At 50.3% G+C, this 25,169-nt stretch overlaps 1 protein-coding gene across 5 annotated transcripts; it reads right to left on the bottom strand.

The window, feature by feature from the left end:
* Window positions 1-1,567: 1,567 nt before the first annotated feature.
* SLC9A5 (solute carrier family 9 member A5) lies at window positions 1,568-25,012 on the bottom strand. Of its 5 annotated transcripts, none has more exons than XM_016930028.4 (16): window positions 24,569-25,012; window positions 20,940-21,242; window positions 18,581-18,744; window positions 18,294-18,372; window positions 17,835-18,012; window positions 17,078-17,298; window positions 16,654-16,856; window positions 16,333-16,422; window positions 16,166-16,236; window positions 15,320-15,449; window positions 14,098-14,186; window positions 13,813-13,939; window positions 9,229-9,399; window positions 8,645-8,711; window positions 7,522-7,659; window positions 1,568-3,021 (listed from the first exon to the last, which is right to left on the bottom strand). In XM_016930028.4, exons 1-16 carry the CDS (start codon window positions 24,753-24,755, stop codon window positions 2,549-2,551), a joined length of 2,691 nt encoding a protein of 896 aa, XP_016785517.1. In that variant the 5' UTR covers window positions 24,756-25,012; the 3' UTR covers window positions 1,568-2,548. The 5 variants fall into 5 exon arrangements, with proteins under 5 accessions (XP_016785517.1, XP_016785518.1, XP_063653307.1 ...); XM_016930029.4 differs by having other exon boundaries at window positions 8,645-8,708; window positions 24,569-24,902; XM_063797237.1 differs by lacking the exon at window positions 20,940-21,242 and having other exon boundaries at window positions 24,569-24,902.
* Window positions 25,013-25,169: the final 157 nt, after the last annotated feature.

Below are 25,169 nucleotides of genomic sequence, written 5' to 3'. Positions count from 1 at the left end.
TCTCCATGTTGGTCAGGCTGGTCTCGAACTCCCGACCTCAGGTGATCCACTCACCTTGGCCTCCCAAAATGCTGGGATTACAGGCATGAGCCACTGTGCCCGGCCATCTAGGGATTTCTATTCATGTTTCTGGACCCCACACTATCTGATTTGCATCATAAACACTCAGAGATGGCCGGGTGAGGTGGCTCACACCTGTAATTCCAACACTTGAGGAGGTCAAAGCAGGACGATTATTTGAGGTCAGGAGTTCAAGAACAGCCTGAGCAACATTGTGAGGCCCTACCTCCAGGAAAAAAAAAATATATATATTATATATAATATATATTATTATATATATTATATATATTATAATTATTATAATATTATATTATATAATAAATATATTATATAATATTATATTATATAATAAAATATAATATTATAATTATATAATATTATATATTTATTATATATAATATATATAATATTATTATATAATATTATATAATTATATTATATATAATATATTATATAAAATATATAATATATATTACATATATATTACATATAATATATAATATATAAATATTATATATTATATAAATAATATATATTTATATAATATATATTTTATATATATATATGCCAGGCACAGTGGCTTACACCTGTAATCTCAGCACTTTGGGAGGCTGAGGCAGGCAGATCACTTGAGGTCAGGAGTTCGAGACCAGCCTGGCCAACATGGTGAAACTCTGTCTCTACTAAAAATACAAAAAATTAGCCAGGCATGGTGGCATGTGCCTGTAGTCCCAGCTACTCAGGAGACTGAGGCAGAATTGCTTGAACCCAAGAGGCAGAGGTTGCAGTAAGCCGAGATCATGCCACTGTACTCTAGCCTGGGTGACAGAGTGAGATCCTGTTTCTAAAAATAAATAAATATAATAAAAACAAAAACTAAAAATTTAGCAGGCATGGTGGTACACACCTGTAGTCCTAGCTACTTGGGAGACTGTGCCGAGAATATTCCTAGAGCCCAGGGGTTCCAGGCTGCAGTGAGCTATGATTGTGACACTGCACTCCAGCCTGGGTGATAGAACAAAATCCTGTCTCCAAAAATAAAAAATAAACACTCAGGGTAACCAAATCCCGTGAGCCCTTGAGATTGCCTTCCTGTCTGTCATGTGCAAAAGGCCACCTCTGTTCATGTGTCCTGTACCTGCATCCAGGTTTTCAAGAAATGCTCATCTGGTCCTAGGTGTGTGGTGGCTGCATCAGGGCAGCTTGGCACCTGACCTCTGGGGTCTTTCCCTGCTAGCCTTTCTCATTTTGCAGACTTTTAGTTCTGTGACTCGATGCCAAAACAGTGATCCCCTTGACCACCACTGCAGGACCCCTGCTAAGGGGACAATATTGGAAAAGTATTGGGCAATGCATGACAGGGGACCAGAAGGATGAATAGTCCTGCCTAGGATTCCCCTCCATTCTCAATCCCTGGGGCAGGCAGTTGGGTTCTCACCTCCTTCACCAGATGCCCCTGTTGCCCCCCACCCTAAGAACCCCCTGACACATGGACACAAGACACCCATCCATCTGAGAGATGTTTAATATATCTTAGGTTCAAGGTACAAAACACAGGGCAGGTGCTGATCCCTAGAAAGTCACCTGCCACCCTGTCAGCCCCTGCTTAGCCAGGCATCCCAGCCCCCAGAGCAATGGAGCAGTGGCCCTGAGATGCTGGGTTCCTTCTCTGTTTGGGGAATGTTCAGGTGGTGACATGGCAGCCCAGAGGCCACTATGTCCCCTCCTCAAAAAACCCAGACCCAAGGATCAGAAAGGTCTAGACTTAGACCCAGAGCAGCAGATCCCAGGGTGACCCCAGTTAAGCAACAGGCCGGAACTGAAGCCTGGCCCAGCCTCTTGGCCTTGGTCTTGGAAAAGGAGGAAATATTACCCCAATACCTGGCAGCAAAGGGAAGGGGCTAAAGCAGGAAGTGGAGGCAGAGGTTCCCACTGCCCTAAAAAAATGGACTATGGGTAGCTGACCCAACAGGGCAGCAAAGCCCAAGGGTGAGGCCTGCCCCACCTCCCACCCCAGTTCCTCTAAGGGCCAGCCCCTCACGGAGCCTCACTGCCAGGACACCACTGACCCAGTGCTGGGGAGGGAGTGGGGGCAGGGAAGGCTGGCATCCACTGAAGAATAGGAATGATGCTCTTGCTTTGCGGGCAGGAGCAGCTGCCTATAGAGTCCCCGGGAAAACCCACTAGGGAAGGGGGACCAGCAACCCAAGTCTCTGGGCCTAGCCCGTAGAAGGCCTGGACTGGGTCCTGAGCCAGAGTAGAGGCCTTAATGAAACAGAAAGTGGCAGGGGTTAGGAGCAGGGAGGTGGTGAGAAAGGCCCCTGTGAGGACCAGCTTAGGTGACCCCTCTGACTAGCTCCAAGGAAGCCCAATTACTACTTCAACCCAGGCCCTTCTGGCCCCATATCAAGTTTCGAGGGCTCTACCCATCACCCAGGGAGCATTTCCCACAGGGATTCCACCTCCTGCTCCTCCCCGAGGCCTTGAGCTACAGCCGACTGCCTCTGTTGAACTGGATGCACCAGTGGGAGGTAGCGGTGCCTGGGCTGAGATGGGTGTGGTCCTTGTGGCCCATGAGGGGCTGCAGCTCCTGCTGCTGGGGGAGGTCGGCGCTGCTCTCACTGCGAGAGCGGCCAGCCTTGGCCAGGCTCGGTGGGAAGGCGAAGCTAGAGCGTGGATCAGAAGGCAGGTGGAGAGGGACCTGGGGCTCTTCAGTGCCCCGTGGATGGGGAGGCAGGCAGGTCAGAATTGGGGCCTGGTTACAGGGAGGGGACGCTAGGCTCTCCAGGGATGAGATGCTCTGGTTCCAACCCGTCTGCATGTCCACAGGCACAATCTTGGTGGTTTCCGAGGACACGTACACTGCCAGGTCCCCCTGCCCACTCTTCCAGGGGAGCTCCTTTTCTGCACAGGTTGGGGAGGGGGGAATGATTCGTGGGCTTGGGCACACCTCAAGGCTTCCTGGGGACAGAGAGTACACATGAACTCATTACCAATACAGTGGAAATCTCAAGTATAAGCACATTCTTATAAATTCATGCCACAGTTTCCATATGCCATCCATTTTTGCGATTATTGGATGAATGTCTTGCTGAGGCGAAGTACCACAGCTTGTTTTACTCTCCACTCTATCCCCAACACCTAGCACAGGGCCGGGCACACAGTAGTTGCTCAAGAAATTGAACATTATTTTCATCAAAGAAACAAAAATAAGGAAAGTTGGCTTATGGCTCATGCCGTAATCCCAGCACTTTGGGAGGCCAAGGTGGTGGATCACCTGAGCTCAGGAGTTAGTGACCAGCCTGGCCAACATGATGAAACCCTGTCTCTACTAAAAATACAAAAATTAGCCAAGCACAGTGGCACACGCCTGTAATCCCAGATACTCGGGAGGCTGAGGCAAGAGAATCGCTTGAACCCGGGAGGCAGAGGTTGCAATGAGCCGAGATCTCGCCACTGCACTCCAGCCTGGGTGAAAGAGTGAGACTCTATATAAAAAATAAATAAAAATAAAAAATAAGAAGATAGCAAAAGCAGGAGCCAGGCAGGAAGCCCCATCTCCAGTCCCCTCACCCTACTGCAGCACTGGTCTCTGAAACAGCCTCCTGCCAAGCCCCATCCCAGCCAACCAGCGAGGGAGAAACGCCAGCCACCAGAGAGGGAAAGAAAGACCTGGAGGCTGCAGGCCAAAGGTTTTTCTGCTGGGCATCCTGCCTGAGTACCCACCACAGCCCTTTGGTGGGAGAAAGCCCAGGAGTGTGAGCTCATGCAAACCTAACAGCAGGCCAGAGCTTTGCCGCAAAGGGGATGACGAGGCATAGGGGACCTGAGCTAAGAATCCCAGAACTGCAGGGGCGGGGCTGAATTACAGGAAATCTGAGGTTCTGAAGGAGGAAACCTGGAAACAGAATTCCTCTGGCCACCAACCACCCCAGCTCTCCAAAGCACAGTACAGCCTGTATCTGTTCATCGATAAAGTCCTGAGCAGCCCAATAAGCTTCTGTTTGAGTACATGTGTGAAATGTATTGATGCTATGATTAAAAGTAAAATGGTATCTCTTGAAAGACCTGGAATATTAAAATGCGATAACAACAACAAAAAGTGTAAAACAAAAAACCTTTGGTATTCACCTTTACAGGCTGCTAGGGAACGAATTCTTTGGTCTGAAAACTGATAAACGAAAGAACCAAGCATTTACTGGGTGAACTGTACCTCAAAGTAACCAAATAATTGATGAGGCGAAGTTTTTTGTTTTTTTGTTTGTTTGAGATGGAGTCTTGCTCTGTCACCTAGGCTAGAGTGTAGAGGCACGATCTCAGCTCACTGCAGTCTCCACCTCTCAGGTTCAAGCTATTCTCCCATCTCAGCCTCCAGAGTAGCTGGGATTACAGGTGCCCACCACCATGCCTAGCTAATTTTTTTTTTTTTCGTATTTTTAGTAGAGACAGATTTTCACCATGTTGGCCAGACTGGTCTCAAACTCCTGACCTCAGGTGATCTGCACACCTTGGCCTCCCGAAGTGCTGGAATTATAGGTGTGAGCCACTGCCTGTGGATTTACTGGTTTAAAGGAAATTTAAGAGACAGAGAAACATATTAAATGACACTTTGGGGATGCAACCAACAAAATCCAGACAGAGAAAGACTGTAGGACAAATAAGCAGGTTTCTTCAGTAAATACATCGTGAAGAAAAAAACGTAGGGGGTTTGGGGGAAACTATGGATCAGGGTTTATCAAAGTTGACACTTGACATTTTGGGACAGCTACTCCTTTGCTGGTGAGGGTTGTCCTGTTCATTGTAGGATGTTTAGCAGCATCCCTGGCCTCTACCCCTCAATCCAAGGCCATCCTCCCCAGTTGTGACAACCAAAAATGTCTCTGGGCATTGCCAAATGTCCCCTGGGGGAGCAAAATCACTCCACCACCATCCCCCTGGAGAATCACTGCTATGTTAAAAGGGACATTGGACAAGCCTACTGTAAATATATGTGTATATATATATATATATATATAAAATCAGGGAAATTTGAACAACGATATTTGATGACAGATTTTTAGATATGGGAAAGGCATTGTGGTTATATATTTTTTAAAGAATCCTTTTTTCTTCCCCAAGAGACAGAGTCTTGTTCTGTTGCCCAGGCTGGAGTGTAGTGGTGTGATCATAGCTCACTGCAGCCTCAGCCTCCTGGGGTCAATTGACTAGAGGCATGCATCAGGAATCCTTATCTGAGGCCGGGTAGAGTGGCTTGAGCCCAAGAGGTTGAGGAAGCAGTGAGTCATGATCCGGCCACTGCACTCTTGACTGGGTGTCAAAGAGAGATCCTAACTCAAAAAAAAAAAAAAAAAAATCCTTATCTGGCTGGGCATGGTAGTTCACGCCTTTCATCTCATCACTTTAGGAGGCTGAGAAGTAAAGATCACTTGAGCTCAGGACTTTAAGACTAGCCTGGGCAACATAACAAGGCCTCATCTCTACCAGAAAAAAAAAAAAAAAAGGCTGGGCATGACGGTGTGTGCCTGTAGTCCCAGCTACTCGGGAGGCTAAGGCAAAAGGACTGCTTAAGTCGGGGCATTCAAGGCTGCAGTGAGCTATGATCGCACCACTGCACTCCAGCCTGGGTGACAGAGAGAGACCATCTTGAAAGAAAAAAAAAGAATCCTTATATTTTAGAGACATGTACTGAAGTATTTATTGATAAAGTGATATGATATTTGAGACTTGCATCAAAGGAACCCAGTGGAGGGTGGGGCATAGGTGAGGTTTAGGTGAAATAAGATTGGCTATGAGTAGGTAATTATTGAAGCTGGATAATGGATAGATGGGAGTTTATTTTATAGTTCTATCATTGTATATTTTGAAATTTTCTATAATAAAAAAAATTTTAAAGACACTTGAGGGTGCCAACCACCAGTGATACTAACAATATGAGTGAATTAGGTCTCTATACATACAGAAAAATGCTTATATACTGTATTTTTGTCCACAATAACTCCATTTTGATGAATTCAGGCTGCTCCTCCAGGTCAGGCTGCCACCTTCACCTGGGGATCTACTTGAGGGCATGGGTCTCAACAGAGCCCATGGTTTGCTCACCACCTCCTGTTCCTCACTAGACTACAAAGGGAGGCAGCATGGCCTTGAAAGGGTGTGGGTGGGCACGGTGGCTGACACCTGCAATCCCAGCATTTTGGGAGGCCAAGAAGGGAAGACTGCCAGGAGTTTGAGACCAGCCTGGGCAACACAGTGAAACCTCATCTCTACAAACAATTTTTAAAAATCAGCTGGGTGCTGAGCACGGTGGCTCATGCCTGTAATCCCAGCACTTTGGGAGGCTGAGGCGGGCAGATCACCTGAGGTCAGGAGTTCGAAACCAGCCTGACCAACATGGAGACACCCCGTCTCTACTAAAAATACAAAATTAGCTGGGTGTGGTGGCGCATGCCTGTAATCCCAGCTACTCGGGAGGTGGAGGCAGAAGAATCACTTGAACCCTAGAGGCAGAGGTTGCCATGACCTGAGTCACACCATTACACTCCAGCCTGGGCAACAAGAGCGAAACCCCGTAGCAAAAAAAAAAAAAAAACAACAACAACAGCTGGGTGTGCTAGTGCACACCGGTAGTCCCAACTACTCGGGAAGCTGAGGTGGGAGGATCACTTGAGCCCTGGAGATCAAGGCTGCAGTGAGCCATGATCATGCCATTGTGCAATCCATGATCCAGCCTGGGTGACAGAGTGAGATCCTGTCTCAAAAAAAAAAAAAAAGAAAGAAAAAGAAAAAAAAAGATTATAGCAATGCAAGAATGGCATTTAAAAAAAAAAAAAAAAAAGGAAAAGAATAGGCCGGGCATGGTGGCTCACGCCTGTAATCCCAGCACTTTGGGAGACCAAGGTGGGTGGATCACCTGAGGTCAGGAGTTCAAGACCAGCCTGGCCAACATGGTGAAACCCCATCTCTACTAAAAATATGAAAATTAGCCAGGCGTGGGGGTGCACGTCTGTAATCCCAGCTACTAGGGAGGCTGAGGCAGGAGAATTGCTTGAACCCGGGAGCCAGAGGTTGCAGTGAGCTGAGATCACACCACTGCACTCCAGCCTGGATGACAAGAGCAAAACTCTGTCTCAAATAAAATAAAATAAATTTAAAAATTAAAAAAAGAAAGGCTGTGGGCTTGGGAGTCAGATGAGTCAGGTTCAAATTCTGGTTCTACTATGTGATGCTGGACACGTCACAAGTCTCTTAAGCTCTCTGAGCTCAGTTTCCCCATCTTGGTTGTTGTGAGGGTTGAATATTACCTATGTCGGGCATCTGGTATGAAGAAGAGGCTCTGCAAATGCTGGCTGATGAATAAACTAGTGAATAGGAAAAGGGAGTTGTCTGGAGTAGAGGCCATGAGTGAAGAGAGAGGAAACCAGCTTGCTCCAGAGGGGAGGTGGGCAGGGAGGAAGCCATTACCTGAGACCTTGCCCTCTTGGAGAACCTCATTGGTGGCCCGAGCCACAAAGATGATCCCCTCATCGTCCTCCTTCTCTGTCTCTGAACTGTCGCTCTCCTCCTCCTCCTCCTCAGACTCCACGGTTAATATCACAGCAGCTGGACAGAGACAAGAGCAGAGTCAGGCAGCCTGGGCTGGCAGCTGCCTGTTGGGACTGCACAGCCCCAAGCCAGCTCCCTGTCTCCCTAGGCAGAACACACGTTGGCGGAGACACTTGCTTTCTCCTCTGGCTGTTTCAAGCACTGGCCTAAGAGGTGGGGACTTGGGAGGAAGAGAAGTGACATTGCGGAGCCCAAGGAAGCGACCAGAGGAAGCTAAGTCCCCGGAGGAAGTCATGAGGACCACACTTTCCAGCTCCCCCATCCTCTTCTTTCAGCCCCAAATCTCACGATCCACTGGAAACATGAGCACTTGGATTGCTGGAAGGCCCATTAACATTCAGCTCATACAAAACTGGCTTTGCAGCCAGGTGAGGTGGCTCACACCTGTAATCCCAACACTTTGGGAAGCTGAGGCAGGCGGATCACCTGAGGTCAGGCATTCAAGACCAGTCAGGCCAACAATGCGAAACCCTGTCTCTACCAAAAATACAAAAAAAAATTAGCCAGGTGTGGTGGCGTGCACATGTAATCCCAGCTACTTGGGAGGCTGAGGCAGAAGAATCACTTGAACCCGGGAGGCAGAGGTTGCAGTGAGCCAAGATGGCACCACTGCACTCCAGCTTGGGCGTCAGAGTGAGACTCTGTCTCAAAAAAACAAAACAAAATTGGCTTTGCAGACAGGACACTGGGCCCCAGAGTCCACCCATCCTTCAAGGCCCAGACCAAACTCTCCCATCTCCATGACACCTTTTCCAAGTCCTCGGGGCCTGTAACCCATAGTTAGCAATCAGATGCCTCCTGTCACGCATTGTCTAATAACTGCTTTGAACATTTCCAACTTGGAAATCAAGTCCCTGGAGGAAGAGTCCCAGCTCATGGTGCTGAATGCACCCTACAGCGGGTCCTCCAGGATTCTGGCTGGCGAGCCCCAGCCCTTTCCCTCCTCCCTCCCATCCTCAATCCCACACTGCTCCCTGCTTGCCTGTGTCCTGAAAGCCCAGGCCTCGATGTTTCCCATTTGTAGCCTCAGCATTCGCCACACCATCCTTCTGAGGACCAAGAAAGAAAACCTGAGCCTCTGGCCCCAGCTTCCCACCCCAACCCTGTCATCTGGTGGGGTCAACAGGACAAGTTTTCCTAACCCAGCAGGGGAGGGAATTTGTGTCAGTCCCAGTGGTTCTACCATCCCTTGGCCAACCAGGCAAGAGTGACCCATGCCCCAGTAAGAAATCTGGATGCATCAGCGTAGGTTGACTTAGGAGCTCATGGAGTTGCCCCTCAAAGGAATCTCCTTTTCTCCTGCCTTTTTCATCTTTGGTAGGAGGCCCTGCTGCCTCCCAGCAGGTGACCACATGGCCAAGAGGCTGCTCCCCTTCTGAAGGTCTCACCTTACCCTTCTGGGACTCCAGGAACATCTAAAAGGGAACCCAAACTGCTGTAGTCATCAAGCCCCTGAGGACTGTCCCAACTGGGGTTCCCCCTAAGCTGGATCCTAACACTAGGGGGCTCAAAACTGCTTGCTGTCAGCCTCCAGCTCCCAAGAGGAGTCCCTGAGGGAAGACATGCCTTCCTGCGGCCAGTCTTGCGGGGTCTTGGCTTGCTCTTGGTGAAGTAGATGTTGTGCTTGGTGGACTTAAAGGACTCCAGCCGCCGCTTCATGTTCTGCTGGAAGACCTCCTTGTCCTGCCGCTCCTGCGCATCCTCTGAGATGAAGTGGCGACTGCAGCTGGCTTTGTACTGGCAATGACAGCCCCGCCTGGCTTTGAGGATGGATGCCTTGGCCTCCCACAAGAACCCCAGGCCACAGCCCCAACATATTCACCACAGGCCCTGCCAGCCCAGCTTTTCCAGAATTAACAATGGATTGAAAAACAAAACAAAAAATACAACAGGAACCCAGCCAGAGACCCTGTGTTCTCAGTTCCCTGGGAAAAGCTTCCCTTTATCCCAGAACTTATTCCCCCAAACCTGGCCTTCCCCAACCCTTGCCATCCTTTCCCGATTCTCTCTGGTTTGAAGGTGACCCTCTGTCTTGTTCTACTACTGTGACAACATGGGGGACATTTTCTTTGTACCTCCATTTATCTGAGCTTCGCCCACACATCCAGCCTACCTGCCCCCTTCTAGCTACACAGGATCCTTTCTCCAGCTGGAATCTCCTATCTAGCCATTTCTACAAGAACCACCATGATATCCTGGGCTGCACTTTGAACTTTCATAACTATCTCCCCTGACACCCTGGACCTTCTCAGTCCTAATAATTCAGGATCACCCCCATCATCTGCTTTTTTTTCTTCTTTTTTTTGAGATGGAGTTTTGCTCTTGTCACCCAGGCTGGAGTACAATGGCACGATCTCTGCTCACTGCAACCTCCGCCTCTGGGGTTCAAGCAATTCTCCTGCCTCAGCCTCCCGAGTAGCTGGGATTACAGGTGCCTGCCACCACACCCGGCCAATTTTTGTATTTTTAGTAGAGACAGGGTTTCACCATGTTGCCAGGCTAGTCTCGAACTCCTGACCTCAAGTGATCTGCCTGCCTCGGCCTCCCAAAGTCCTGGGATTACAGGCATGAGCCACTGCGCCTGGCCATGCTCTTTTTAACTCTTATCAACACCAAGCCCGCTACACACTCACCTAGACTGCCTCTGCCTCTACCCTCCTTGCTTAGCACCTTTTCATCATCTAGTGGTAATCCCCAGAAATGCTTCCCAGTGCCTGCCAAATCATCTTATCTTGCCTCAAATCCCAAGTCTGGTCCCTTTATCTCATATTTTCTGCTTCCCTGAACCAGTTCTAAGAGCCCCCTTCAAGTCTCCCATCTGCCCTCCTCGTCTACCTATGCACCAGGAGGTACCCTCTCTCCTGGGGAGAAGGGGTCCATCTCCTTCACAAGGCTCATTGCTGCCCAGCCCCGGCCTCCACATTGCTCAGTTCCCTCCTTCCTGCCTCCAGCAGTTCCTGCTGCCTCCTATTTCTCCACTCTCCTGTATCTTCACTCCTTCCCTCACCACTTGGCTCCCTCCCCTCTGTTTTCAAGCTCCTGCCCTTGCCTCCTTAAAGAAAGTCTTCCCTTGAACACCATTGTCTCCCTTTTGCTGCTACACTTTTATAATTTGATTCTGACACTTTCTCTCCTACCCACTATTTCCTTAAAAACCAGAAATGCAACTCCAGGGTCCACAACTCCACAGTGCTGCCTTCTTGCTGGTCACCAGTGCTGTGGGCTCTGCCTAGGTGCTGGCCAGGCCTCTGCGCAGCATCCAGCCCTCTTTCTGCCCCAGGACTGAGGCACCACCTGCCACTGCTTCTCCAAGGGTTCCTTGTCTTTGGCTCTCTTTCCTTTTCTCCCATGCGCACTCCTCAGTGTTATCCTTAGCCCTCCTCCCGCCCCATGAAACACTCTCCCCAGAGAACTTATCCATTCTCTCTGCCCCAGCTATCCCAGTGATACAGATCTGTGGTCCCCCAACATCAGTCATCAGACCAGCTGCATTTGAATCACCTGGGGAACTTAGTAAGAACACAGATTCTTAGTCCCACTCCAGACTACAGAATCAGAATCTCCAGGTGAAGCCAGGAAGTTCCCCAGGGGATTCTGTGGTAGCCAGGTGACAAAACCAGATACAGATTGCTTCCAAATCTCTCTCCAGCCCTTATCTCTCTATTAAACTATAATCTTATCTTTCTAACTGAATACTAGATATCTCTGTCTCTCTCTAATGATATTTCGATGAAGAACATGAGAAATTGTGGATTGTGTTATCATACTAAGTGGATTCAGAACTGGTTGAGTTACCATACCCCAAAAATGCTTGATCCATGTCAGTCTGGAGGAAAGTCTTTAGTAGCATGCCACAGGGCTCTGTCCTCAGCTCTATCCTGTTCAACATGTTTATGTGGATTTGGATGAATACAAAGTTAACAGGCTTAACAAATTTTCAGATGATATGAATCTAAGAAGGAGACATTTGGTGGCAGACATGGGAACCAAACAATGGGATGATGGGCTAAAGCAAATAAGATGACATTTAACAGGATACACACAAACTTATTCCAGATTTTTAAAAAACAGACTACACATGAACCGATTGGACTGAACCCATTGACCAATCTTATACATAAACACCACATACACACACACACACACACACACACACACACACACACACCTCACCAAATCATTATGTACTTCCTGATGTGACACCACAGAAAATATATAGCATACCTATTGAATGTCCCTGAATTTGATCAGGCCTCTAGATTTAACAACCAGGAAACATAGGGAACGGAGGAACATGTTAAACAACACCACTGGAATACAGTCAGCAAAACCTAGAAAATGTGCAATTCTCCAAGAGAAAGTATCCAGCTTCTTCAATAAATAAATAGCAAGGGAGATAGAGAGGGGAAAAAGAACTATTATAGATTTTTTTAAATGAAGAGACATAGTTCCCAAATGCTAAGTGTGGACTTATTTAGACCCTGATTTGAACATCCAGCGGGGAAAAGATATTTATTGAATACTGACTGGATGTAAGAGTTCTTGCCACCTAGAGAGACATACTGAAATATTTTGAGATGATGTGATACGATGTCTGGAGTTTGTTTTAAGATAAAGTGTGGGAGGGATGTGGTAGGGCTGCAGAATGTAATAGAATTGATCATGCACTGATTTTTCAGCGCTGGTTGATAGATAAATATGAGTTATTTTATTCGTTCTACTGGAATTTTGAATAAGAAAGGTTTTTTAAAAACCCCATAGGATGCAGTGAGACAGGGTCTGCCAGCCATTAACTGAGGAAGACCTGGGAGTTTAGCAGATTCTAAGGACAATGTGGGGCCCCAGGGTGGTGAGCCAAGGCTGGAGGGATCTTGGGCCGTGGGAAGAGAAATAGCAAGTTCTAGAACTAGAATGGTGTCAGAGCTTCTAGGCCCTTCCCTGGCCAGCCACAGCTAGAGTAGCAACTTCCATTCTGGGCGCTGTTTTTTTAAGTCCAGAGAAGACATACCAGGAGGTAGGAGATTCTGGCCTGAGGGCAAGAGAGCCTGTGTGAAAGGGAACTGTCTTGAAATTTTGGAAGATGTATTCTGCAGAGCTGCGAAGAGTCAAATCAGGACTAGTGGGTGCAAGTTAAAGGAGGCCAATTCTGTTTCAACAGTAGAAAGAGCTTTGACTGTTGAAACTGCCAGAACTGGTGACAGCTGGCTTCCCATTTTAGAAAGGTGCAAGGTAATGGCTTGCTGCCCTCTTGTGGGGTTGCAACAGACTCTCTCCTGGATGAGCTGGGCCTTTCCAGCCGCAAAGCTTCATGATCTGCATTGGACTAACTTCCATTATTTAAAACAGATGCCCACCTTCCACAGGCTAAGCTGGTCTAGGAGGCTTCCTCAGTGCTCTTGCTTCTGTCTGTGACTCCATAATTCTCCAGTGACCCTCAAGGCCCCCAGTACTCTGTCTCCTCCTCCTCTCACCATCAGAGCCAATCACCTAGGCCTACGTGCCCCTCTTCTTTCCCACCGCTCAGCCCTAATCCACAATATTTCACTCCATCTTCCCAACTGGCTGTCCCAGCTTCTCAACTCACCCCCTCCAATTTGATCTGCACTCTGCTACCAGAGAAGGTATCCTTAAACAGTGCTTGTATTAGGTCAACCCTTTCTCCAAAAAATAAAAACAAAGCAGAGGTTTCTTATTACTGATGAGATAAAACCCACACTCTTTTTTTTTTTTTTTTTTTTTTTTGAGATGGAGTCTTGCTCTGTTACCCAGGCTGGAGTGCAGTGGTGAGACCTCAGCTCATTGCAACCTCTGCCTCCCGGGTTCAAGCGATTTTCCTGCTTCAGCCTCCCGAGTAGCTGGGATTACAGGCATGTGCCACCGCACCCAGCTAATTTTTGTATTTTTAGTAGAGATGGGGTTTCATTTTTACCATGTTGGCCAGGCTGGTCTCAAACTCCTGACCTCAAGTGATCCGCCTGTCTCGGCCTCCCAAAGTGCTGAGATTACAGGCATGAGCCATCGCACCCGGCTGAAACCCACACTCTTTAGCTGGGCATCTGCAGCTCTCCAACAAGCTGGCGCCAACTGCCTCTTAAGCTCTCCTCAGACCACCTCCACCCCCTCAAAATCCTGATGCCTGCCTGCTCTCACCCTACGGCGCGGCTTGTAGAGGCCTCCGCAGAGCAGATGATGCATCACAGCATCCTCACGATCCCGGCCGCTGCGTACTGTGTCAATCACCTGCAGATCCAGACACGCTCCACTGCCACTCTCCCTCCTGCAGGAGGCAGGGGACACATGTGCTGGAGAGGGGGCAGGAGGCAGTCCAGGAGAAGGGCAGATGAAAAGGTGCTGACAAATCTCCCCCAGAAGGGACTCAGAGAGAGGGCACAATGGAGAGGAGTATGAGGAAGGGGAAGGGGCTCAAGGACTCACAGCAGGTTGGTGACAGAAGTTTCTGCCACAGAATTGCGGCTGGGCATAGAAGGCAGAGTGAGACCTGTGGAAGACAAGACGTGGCCTCCCTGCAGGTGTCAAGACCAAGGTCAGCCAGCAATCAGATGGAGGGTTGCCCAGGAGTCAGGGGTAATAAAGAAAATAATAATAACGAACACTTAGTTTACTCTTTTGACATGCCAGGTACTGTGCTAGGCACTTTACATATCGAATTCACAAAATCTATAACATAGGTACTCGTATGCCTGCTTTCTATTTTTTTTTTTTTTTTTTTTTTTTGAGACAGAGTCACTCTATCACCCAAGCTGGAGTGCAGTGACACAATCTCGGCTCATGGCAACCTCTGGTTCCTGGATTTTTTTTTTTTTTTTTTTTTTTTTTGAGACACAGTCTTGCTCTGTCACATAGGCTGGAGTGCAATGGTACAATCTCAGCTCACTGCAACCTCACTGCAAACTCCACCAGGGTTCAAGCGATTCTCCTGCCGCAGCCTCCCAAGTAGCTGGGTCTACAGGCGCCCACCACCACGCCTGGCTAGTTTTTGTATTTTTAGTAGAGACGGGGTTTCACTATGTTGGCCAGGCCGGTCTTGAACTCCTGACCTCATGATCCACCCGCCTTGGCCCCCCAAAGTGCTGGGATTACAGGTGTGAGCCACCGTGCCCAGCCCGCTTCCCAGATTTTAGCGATTCTCCTGCCTCAGCCTCCAGAGTAGTTGGGATTACAGGCATGCACCACCATGCCTGGCTAGTTTTTGTATTTTTAGTAGAGACAGGGTTTCACCATGTTGGCCAGGCTGGTCTCAAACTCCTCACCTCAAGTGATCTACCCACCTCAGGCTCCCACAGTGCTGGGATTACAGGCGTGAGCCACCGTGCCCAGCCTCTTATGCCTGCTTTCTTACAGCTAAGGAAACAGGCTCAGAGAGTGTGACTTACCCAAGGTCACAAGCTTGGAAGTGATAATGGTTGAGCTGACCCCAGAGTCCAGCTGTTTCCCACCTCTCTGGACTGCCTGCCAGACTCTGAATATCAGCACCAGACCCAGCTGCTTCCTGCCGCTGCCACTTCACCAGACCATGGAGCCAGCTAGGAATTCCCAACTCCCTGCTCAGGGCCGGCCTGCTTGCCACCCCTTTCTGTCCTGCTCTGCTGACCATCTGCCCACCCACCACTGGCCCACCTGGAAGCTGCTGGCCCACCTGGTCCACAAAGCTGATGGCATCCCGGATGTTAAGCCTGTAGTACACATCCCAGATCTGGTCCCGGATGCGGTAGGCTGATCGTCGCATCAGCAGCTGACTCAGGTATTTCTTGTCAAACTGCTCCCACCTACAGAGGATGCCAGGCCCGGCCCTGAGTCCCATTCCCAAGGCCTGGCCAGGTGGCCCTTCCTCAGATGGGGCAAGGACACCGTCAGCACTGGCCTGGCTTTTTAGATATGGGCCTCAGCCAGAGAGAATCTCAAGGCTAGTCCCTGCCCTCATGGAATTTACAATGTCATGGGAAAGCCTGACAGTAACTGAAATTATTACAAATCACTGTAAAATTGCAACCATGACAAGAACTACAAAGGATAATTAGAGAATATGACACAGATACGTCCTAGCCAGGGAGGCCAGGGAAGTCCTCCCTAAGGAATTGAAGCCTATGGTGAGTTGTGAAGGATGAATCGAAGCTGAGTAAGTGACAGCGAGGTGAAGGAGTGTTCTAGTACAGAGAAGGTCCCAGTGGCCAGGCTGGGGGAGCATGGTGGGTCCTGAGGATCTAAGGCAGGGTCCATGGAATTAGCAGGCAGACAGTCAAAGACAGAGCAGAGCACGATGAGGCTGGAGTCTGGCAGTTGCCAAACCATGCAGGGCCAAGCAGGCCACACTGGGGAGCCTTGTCTTAACCTGAGAGCACTGGGATGCCACTGAAGGGCTTCAGGCAGAGGTCACCCAGCCTGAACCTGGCTCTGTCCCTTCTCAGAAGTGTGGCACATCCCCCATGCTTCCCTGGCTGGTGGGGCTGCTGCTGCTGAAGGAGCCTCGGGGCAGCTCCCTCACCTGTCCCTCCAGTAGTGGTAGCCATGGTGCCCCACAACGTCCTCCACTGCAGCCAGAATGTGGTCAAAAGTCTAGAAGGGGGGTGGGTAGGGGGACTGGATCAGGACTCTGCCCAAAATAGGAGAAGGTCGAGAGGGACAGGCGAGGGCTGGGGTTCTGATACCCACGTGTTCATGCAGCTCCTGGTTCAGGGTGGGTTTGTGATGCTCACTCCTCTTCACCTTCAGCCATTTGACCAGTGGCTTGATGGTCAAGCCCTATGGACAGGCAGGAGGTGAGCCCTGCCCTATTCCTATTCAGTTCCCTGCTGCCTTTCTCTCCCCGTAATGAGGCTTCAGCTTCAGTACCCCTACCCCACTGCACTCAAGGTCTGGGAAGTCAGGGCCCTCCATCTCCCAGCGGGAAGAGAAGCCCCTGTCCCACAGGCTCCAAGACTCCCCCAGGGCCTGCCCAACCCTCTCCCTACTCAGCCTTGTGGGCACTCCCACCTGCACGATGACTGTGAAGAAGACCACTACAATAGTGGTGGCTACAAAGTAGTCCTTGGCAGGGACCTTGGTCCTATCCAGTAGGATGACGAGAGCAAAGGCCACAGCCCCCCGTAGGCCCCCATAGGACATCACCACTTGGTCAATCTTGTCCAGAGGGACTAGCCGGAACTGATTCAGCACCCAGGTCTGCAGGACTACGCCTACAGCGGGAGGGAGGCCAGTGGGAGCAAAGCGTTGGGAGTGGAGGACGTGGGACCGGATGGGACCAAGTATCTGGGCTGAGGTCTAACAGGGGCTGGGACAGGTGAGCAACAAGAGGAGGCTTAGGAATTGACAAAGATGTGGACTCAGATAGGGAGATGAGCTGCAGGGAGGGGCGGGACAGGAAGGAGAGTGGGAAAGCAGAGGGTGCCAGCAATACCGAGGGCTCGGAAGAACAGGATGAAGATGAGGGTGCCCAGCACCAGCCCAGAATCCCAGGCCCACTTAGAAGAGTCCACGGCTGAGATGCCAAGCAGCATGAAGATCACGGTCTCAGCACAGCTGGCTAGAGTCTTCATTGTATATTTGACAGTTGTGCGTGACTTATGGGAGATGTTGGCCTCCACGTACTTCTTACAGCCCAGGCCACACATGGTCACCCTGGGAGAGGATGGAGAGACATGGCAAGTGGGGAAAGGTTCCAGGGGGCTCAGCCTCCAGGGTTTGAGCATACTGCAGGAGGGGGCATTGCCCATTACAGGATGTCAGGCTCTCAGAGCTGAAGCCCAGGGAGGCCTGAAGACTTGAATGGTAGTGCTGGGCTAAGAGTCCAGATCTCCAGGCTTCCCATTCAGTGTCTCCTGGAAGGGAAGGTGGGAGGAACGTGCTCTGACTAGCGGGCTCTCTGATGCACCTTCTGGAGTGCTGCGGCCTCCAGAGCTGGTGGCCCCAGGCCTTAAAGTCTACTTCCAGCCCAGCCTACACCCAGAGGGTTTCAGGGTGCTGCGGACAGCTCTGGGGGCAGCTCCTGAAATATTGCTGAGGTTTACTGACTCCCCAGGACAGTCTGAGGCTCCCACTACCACAAGGGCTCAGGGAAACCTATGGACTCCTGAAGTTCCTGCCTGTGTCCCTATGAGGGGCAACCATCTCGTGCCCCCTCCCAGCTATCTGCCTGCAAGGCCCCCAAAACTCACGCAAGAATGGCGGAGAGCGAGGCCATTTCAGCAGTGAGGTAGGCTGCGTAGGCGAGGAGGAAGACCAGCAGCGGCTCGATGATGCGGACCCGCTTGGTGAAGCGTGTGGTCAGGGCCAGGAGGAAGGCAAAGACTAAGCCCACGGCTGCCCCGCCCAGACTGACCACAAACAGGGAGGCTGGGGGAGGAGTGGGTTGTCAGCATGACCCCTGGCCCGGACCCTACCCGGGCTGACAAGACTGCTGCCTGGCAGGGAGTGAGGGATGATGCCCACCGCACTCCCAGGGGCTCAAAACCCCAGAGCCAGGATCCCTGGCAAGCCCCTCCCAGACCCCATTTCTCTATAGAGGAGATGAGGCAACCCGAATAGCCTCTTCTGTCCTGATGCGGGGTGGGAGGGCCTCAGCAACCCAGGGGAGGCAGACCTCCAATGCCAGCTGGGAGCGGGGAAATACTGACCGACTCCCTTCAGGTAGTCAGTGGCCTGCACATTGGCAGAGCCCATCTCCACAAAGGAGTTGCAGACCTTGTACAGCACCTGAGCGAGAAGAGGAGAGTCAGCAGTGAGGCGGGAAGGCAGCAACTGGGACTGCTGGGAGACAGACTGCTGGGAGAGCAGGGTGAAAGCAGACAGCATATTTCTGCCCCAGGGGACCCAAGGGAAGGGACTGAGTCTGCGCAGACCCCTAGTTGGTCAGAGCATGCAGCCTGGGGTCAGGGAATGGCAGTCAGCTGAGCACGCTCACCACGGTGACAGCATCGTTGAGCAGGGACTCGCCAAAGACGATGATAAAGAGAGTCTCATTGACGTGCACCTCCTCAAAGACAGCTAGCACGGCCACGGGGTCCACCGCCGAGATGAGGCTCCCAAACAGCAGGAAGTCCAGTAAGCCAGCCTGCACCCTAGGGGCTATTAAGGGACATGTGTAGGACAGGCCAGTCATTGAAGACGACCCAGTCTCCTGGAGCACGCCCTGGAATAAGCCCAGGCCCCACCCCTGCTGATAACAGCAAGGAAGCCCAAAGAGGACTTGGGATGGCAAAGACAGCATTAGCCTGCAGATCAAGAGACTTCAGTCAAGCTACCTATGCCTAAGGTCTGGCTTTGCCACTTACCAACTGTGTGATGCTGGTCCGTCACTGTCATGTGGCTCACCTTAGCCATGCCTCCTCATCTGCCTGCCTCACAAGATTGTTTCAAAACTCAACCCAGCCATTTGGAATAGGGAAAAAGGCCAGGTACAGTGACTCATGCCTGTAATCCCAGCACTTTGGGAGGCCGAGGTGGGCTGGATCACCTGAGGTCAGGAGTTCAAGACCAGCCTGGCCAACATGGTGAAACCCTGTCTCTACTAAAAATACAAAAAGTAGCCAGGCGCAGTGGTGCAGGCCTGTAATCCCAGCTACTTGGGAGGCTGAGGCAGGAGAATCACTTGAACCAGGGAGGCGGAGGCCGCAGTGAGCCGAGATCGTGCCACTGCACTCCAGCCTGGGTGACACAGTGAGACTCAGTCTCAAAAAATAATAATAAATAAAATAAAATAGGGAAAAAGCACTGTAGCAACAGTAATAATAACTACCAGCAAATGGAAATTGGCTGCTAACTATTTTTATTAGGGGGAATAACAAAAGAGAGTGCTTTCTCCCACACCTGTGGTTCCCGGCCAAAGGGATGTGACACAATTCTCAGCAGGTGTGGAGAACTGAATATAGTAAGAAAAGCAACACAGATCGGACTTGAATATGTCATATAATTTCTATGAGCCCCAGTTTCCCCATGTCTAAATTGAGACTAATAACAATATCTACCTCAAAAAGTTCCTTAGTTAGCCAATGCCTAACATATAGTAAGCACCCAAAAGATATTATTATCTATTACTGTTATTATGATCTGATGTCCTCCCTTCCCTTCCTGCCCCAAATAGTTCACTACCTCAATAGGGAAACCAGGTTAGAGTCCCAGGTAGCAATTGTAAATGTTTTCTTGTAATACCTTGGAAAAAGTGTGAATCATTAACCTTCAGGGTTGAATGAATTTCTTGGGTTAGGAAATAAAGAAGGTAGCAAGAGAGGGCAACCTAAAGGCAAAGAGCCTCCGTAAAACAGACCTGAGGCCAGGCGTGGTGGCTCACGCCTGTAATCCTAGCACTTTGACAGGTTGAGGTGGGCAGATCACTTGAGCTCAGCAGTTCAAGACCAGCCTGGCCAACATGGCGAAACCCCATCTCTACTAAAAATACAAAAATTAGCCGGGCATAGTGACACGTGCTTGTAATCCCAGCTACTCAGGAGGCTAAGACAGGAGAATTGCTGGAACCCAGGAGGTGGAGGTTGCAGTAAGCCAAGATCATGCCATTGCACTCTAGCCTCGACAAGAGTGAGACTCCATCTCAAAAAAACAAGCAACAACAACAACAACAACAACAACAACAAAAAACACGGACCTCTTCTGCTAACCTTGGACCTGACAGCAAACAAATGCAAGGGGCTCTATTTCCTCATGTGTAAATGTGACAAACTACACAAAAGGGTTGCTATGAAGAGTCAGTGGGATAAGTAAGGAGAGAAAACCCAGTGTAGTGCCAGCATTTGATGGATTTATAATATTTATTTTTTAAATATCTATTTATTTATTTAAAAAAATAAATGTTTAAAATAATGAATTTCTTATAGACAACATATAGTTAAGAAAAAATAATAATAATAAAAACAGAAAACCACCCAGACCTGGCCTGGGGAGAGCCAGGACAGCAGGCCCTTGCAGAAATGATGCACAGCTGTGCCTCAGGGGAGAAGGGCTGGCAAATGGCAATGTGGTAACAGAGGGCAGGAGGCAACAGAATGGTAACACAGGCTCCCCAGCCTTGGCAGCCCACATACAGCTGGGAGCCAGACTCCTGCTCAGCTGTTATGCTGCAGAAGCCCAGACTGGCAGAGACCTCAATGAGGCCTGAACCCCAGCGGGAGCACTGCCTTGCACTCCAGAGGGAGGGACCTAGGATGGAGCTTTCAGGGCATGGCTCACACCAGCATGGGCCTCCAGAGCTTGAGGAGAAGGGAGAGGAGTGATGGGTCTGGCAAAGCCCAGGTCTTAGGGTCACTCACCTACAAGTCCAGCCTGCTGCAAGCCCCAGAGGGCAGCGCCTGTTGTGAAGGCATTCCAGAGTGTGCCTACCACGGCATAGGTGAGGATGGCACCCAAGTTGTCAAAGAACAGCCTGCTAGGCATGAAATAGCCTGAGTCCAACACAATAGGAGGCAGCAGGAAGAGGAAGAAGGTGCCTGGCTCCAGCTGGTACTCAGCTTTCTTGGCCACAGCCAAAACAATGCCCCCTAGCACCAGGCCCAGCAAAATCAGCAGGCAGCTCTCAGGGACCAGAGATGTTACTTTCCGAGACAGGTGAAACACTGCAATGCAAAAAGAGTGCAGGATGGATCAGTTTATGGAATATCCTCCCACACACAGGCCTATGAACTCCCAGTTTTGTTTTGTTTTTTTTTTTGAGATGAAGTCTCACTCTGTTGCCCAAGCTGGAGTGCAGTAGCACAATCTCAGCTCACTGCAACCTTCACCTCCCGGGTTCAAGTGATTCTCCTGCCTTAGCCTCCTGAGTACGGGGACTATAGATATGTGCCACCATGCCCAGATATTTTTTTTTATATTCTTAGTAGAGACAGGGTTTCACTATGTTGGCCAGGCTGGTCTTGAACTCCTGACCTCATGATCCGCCCACCTTGGCCTCCCAAAGTGCTGGGATTACAGGTGTGAGCCACCGCACCCGGCCAACCTTCTAAGACTGGGACCAAGGGAGGAGAAATATGCAAGACTTCTAGAATTTCCAATCTCCAGGGCTACAAACCCTCCCCTGCAGTCAAAGTCATCTGTTTCTTAGTGCTCCTGTCACACTATGGTAACCTAGGCCTTTACTGCTTTTTCCCCTTCTAGAAATGTCCCTTCCTTTATACTTTCATCCTCAGGGGACCTCACCTTTCTCTGACAACCCTTATCCATAGCCATTATTTGAACCTCAGCTAATGCTATCCAGTATCTTTTTATATGTAAGAAAGCTGTAAAAATCAGGGTCTTTGGAGTCAAGCTGCTTGGATTCAAAGCTTAGTTCTGTGATCTTAGGGCAAATAACTTCATGTCTCTGACTCAGTTTTCTCATCAGTGAAATGGGAGTAAAAACGATAATGATCTCATAAGATTATTGTGACCATTAAAAAAGACAATCTACAGGTGGGGCGCGGTGGCTCATGCCTGTAATCCCAGCACTTTGGGAGGCCAAAGTGGGCAGATCACCTGAGGTCAGGAGTTCTGGATCAGCCTGGCCAGCATGGCGAAACCCTGTCTCTACTAAAAATACAAAAATTAGCTGGGCATGGTGGCGGGTGCCTGTAGTCCCAGCTACTTGGGAGACTGAGGCAGGAGAATCGCTTGAACCTGGGAGGCAGAGGTTGCAGTGAGCCGAGATCATGCCACTGTACTCCAGCCTGGGTGACAGAGTGAGACTCTGTCTCAAAAAAAAAAGACAATCTACTCAAAAGCACTTAGCACACTACTTTACAGTAAGCACTCAATAAATGTTACCTATTATAATGTCCTCACTCCTTAACTAGACCAGAATGTATATTATACCTCCTAGGAGCTGTGTAGACTTCCTAGCCCAATGTGCCTTTCATTATATGGGCTCACTCAGGACTGCGTAGTTTTTAAAACTTTGGCTTTAGCAATCAGAAGATCTCCAGGTCTTCTTCCAGCCTTAGCACATTCTATGTGATCTCAGGCAAATTATTTAACTTACTTGAACTTCAATTTCTTCTTTTGTAATATAGGAAAAATACCCAGCATCAAGGGTGAGGATAAAATGATATAAAGTATGCAAATGTGCCTAGCATAATGTCAGACACATAGTATGTTAGACACACACCAAATGTTAATTAAATAGAACAGTTCTGTCTGTAGGAGGGGAGAAGAAAAGGGTTTCTAGCACTATTGCCACTCCTACTTTTGTCCTCTAAAATAAACTCTTTGGCTCTCCTTTAAGTCCTCAGACCACAAGCGAACACATCTCTCTCTACATAATCCCTGGGGTGTTGCGGAAGGAGACCTCTAAATTAGCCTCTGTGAGACCCTATGCCAAGACAGTGCCCTTTGGAAGCTGTACCCAAAGGGCCTAGAACAGTGCCTGGCACATAGTGAGCTCTATGTAAATATTTGTTTAATAAAAGGGAAAAAGTCTCCTAGCAATGAAGCTGGGGGAAGGTGTTCCTGAATGCTCTGCCTTTTCTCTTGTTCGAGGATTTTCTTTGACTTGTGAAAAGGAGGCTCTCTTCTCTTACTTCCATAGGAAATGTCATCCAAACTAGAAAAAGAACCATGATTTATGGGGAAAACTACAGTTTTTGCTATAAACCCTAAGACAGGAACTCTTCTGCAACTCACAGACTTAGCAAACCCAATTGTTGGCTCCAAACCTGAGGCTCTTTCCACTCTTACTCTCATTGCTGCTGGGCCTCTAAGGTAAACATGGTCATAGATCTCTCCATACTTGTCCCTACTTTGGTCTCCCACTTCTCTCCTTCGGGGACCCTATTTCATCTTCATCTCTTCATGCATTAACCCCAGCCCCGAGATCCAAGCCCCATCACAGAACCACGCTCCCGGAAGGCATATTGAGTTCCACTTTCCATTATTAATCTCAGGCTGCCACAGCAGAGTGGAGAGTTCTGTTCCTGCCCAGCCCCCTCACCCCCTAGCAGTGTCCATGTGGGAGAAGAGGGGCAAATTCTAGGCTCTGGGTGATTCCTCCATGAAGGCTGTATTGGTGAGACTGGAGTACAGGCTGTGCCAGCATCCATGGGGAGAGAGTAGCAACGCTCAGCTATAATTAGTCACCCCCACAGCAGAGCCTGCACAACAGGGAGAAGGAGGAGGGTCTCTGGTGGGAGGAGGGACCACTGGCTGCTCAGAAGGGAGGAGGAAGGAGCAGATGCAAGGAAAAGCAGCTCTATTCAGGGAAAAAGAAGTCTGAAGCACAGCCTTCAATGCTGTCAGGACTGAAGAGGTCGGATGTATGAAAGCATCTAGGGTAGACAGCACACAGGAAGGCCCCGATACATGGAAGTTTCTTATACCCTGAAGTGGGAAGAATGTGGACCTGAACGTGGGTTGGGGGGGGTACCCATACACAGGCACAAGAAGGCAGCAGCTTTAAGTGGGGAGCAGGGGAGAGCTGGAGGAAAAGTGGCAGTGTAGTTTCCCAAGGGAATGGACACTCGGACATGGTCTCCAGGGAAGGCTGCTTTTTCAGAACCAGGATGCCTGTGTTCTTGGGAGAACACCCTCCCCTCAGTGTCCCCACACATCCTCACCAGCGACAGAGGTTTCTGGGAGGCTAGGGATTGGTGGGGGAGAGACCAGACTGAAGAGGGCCTACTGCAAGGGGAAGAGGGGAGCGGAGAGGGCAAAGGAGCCTACAGATGGAGTTGGGGAGAGCGGGGGACAGCCCTTCAGAGAGGCAAATCCTCAGAGCTCCCAGGGGAGAAGACAGGGACCTGGGACCCACAAGAAGCGATGCAGGAACTGGGCGAGAGCCCGGATTTGTGGAATCCAAACCTAAGTCCCAGCACCGTGCAAGAAGCCAGCCCCAATCTGAGGACCGAGGAGGTGGGGGTGTTGGGGGCGGGTCCGCCGCTGGCCGTCGGCCTGGCGCACGCACACACGCACTCACCGATTTTGGCCAGGCTGGCCACCAGGATCCACAGGGCCACCAGGTAGGGCGCCTCCACCTCGTGCCACTGCCAGCGGAAGAGCTCTAAGCCTGGGGGAGGCTCGCCCGGGGACTCTGGCTTCTGGGTGGGCTCTTCGGCCGCCCCCGCCAGGGGCAGCGCGAGCAGGGACAGGGCGGCGCGCAGCATCCTGCCGCCTGCCCAGCCGCCCTCCCGGCACCGCACGGCCGCCGGCCCCGCGTCGCCGCCGCCACCTACCGGGCGCCCCCGCGTCACAGGCACGTGGGGCCCGCTCCCCCCAATCCCGGCTCCGATACCCCCAAGCCAGGTCCAGGCTCCGAGACCCTGCCTCGGACTCTCGTAGTCGGGGACTCTCTCCTCTTTCCTCCCTAAATCAGTCCCAGCTCCGGAAATTCCCCAGTGCAGCTCTCCCCCAAGTTCCACAACCTACTCCTTCGAGTCCGCGCCCCCAAACCTCCCCAAAACCGCCCCCACCAGATCCAGAGCGGTGCGCGGCCACGGCCCCCCTGGGGCAGCCCGCAGCGGGAAGGGCGGGGGTCTGCGGGGGGCGCGGTCAGGACGGGAGGGGCACGGCTCCTCCTC

This window comes from Pan troglodytes, chromosome 18, assembly GCF_028858775.2.
Source record: "Pan troglodytes isolate AG18354 chromosome 18, NHGRI_mPanTro3-v2.0_pri, whole genome shotgun sequence".
Lineage (NCBI taxonomy): Eukaryota > Metazoa > Chordata > Mammalia > Primates > Hominidae > Pan > Pan troglodytes.
This window is presented reverse-complemented; position numbering and strand designations above follow the sequence as displayed.

Coding starts and splice junctions, on each gene's coding strand:
- SLC9A5 (XM_016930028.4), bottom strand. CDS start 24,755: ATGCTGCGCGCCGCCCTGTCCCTGCTCGCGCTGCCCCTGGCGGGGGCG. Junction 21,243..24,568: donor GGCCAGCCTGGCCAAAATCG/GTGAGTGCGTGT, acceptor TTTGCATTGCAG/TGTTTCACCTGTCTCGGAAA. Junction 7,660..8,644: donor CCTGGGCTTTCAGGACACAG/GCAAGCAGGGAG, acceptor GTCTCTGTCCAG/CTGCTGTGATATTAACCGTG.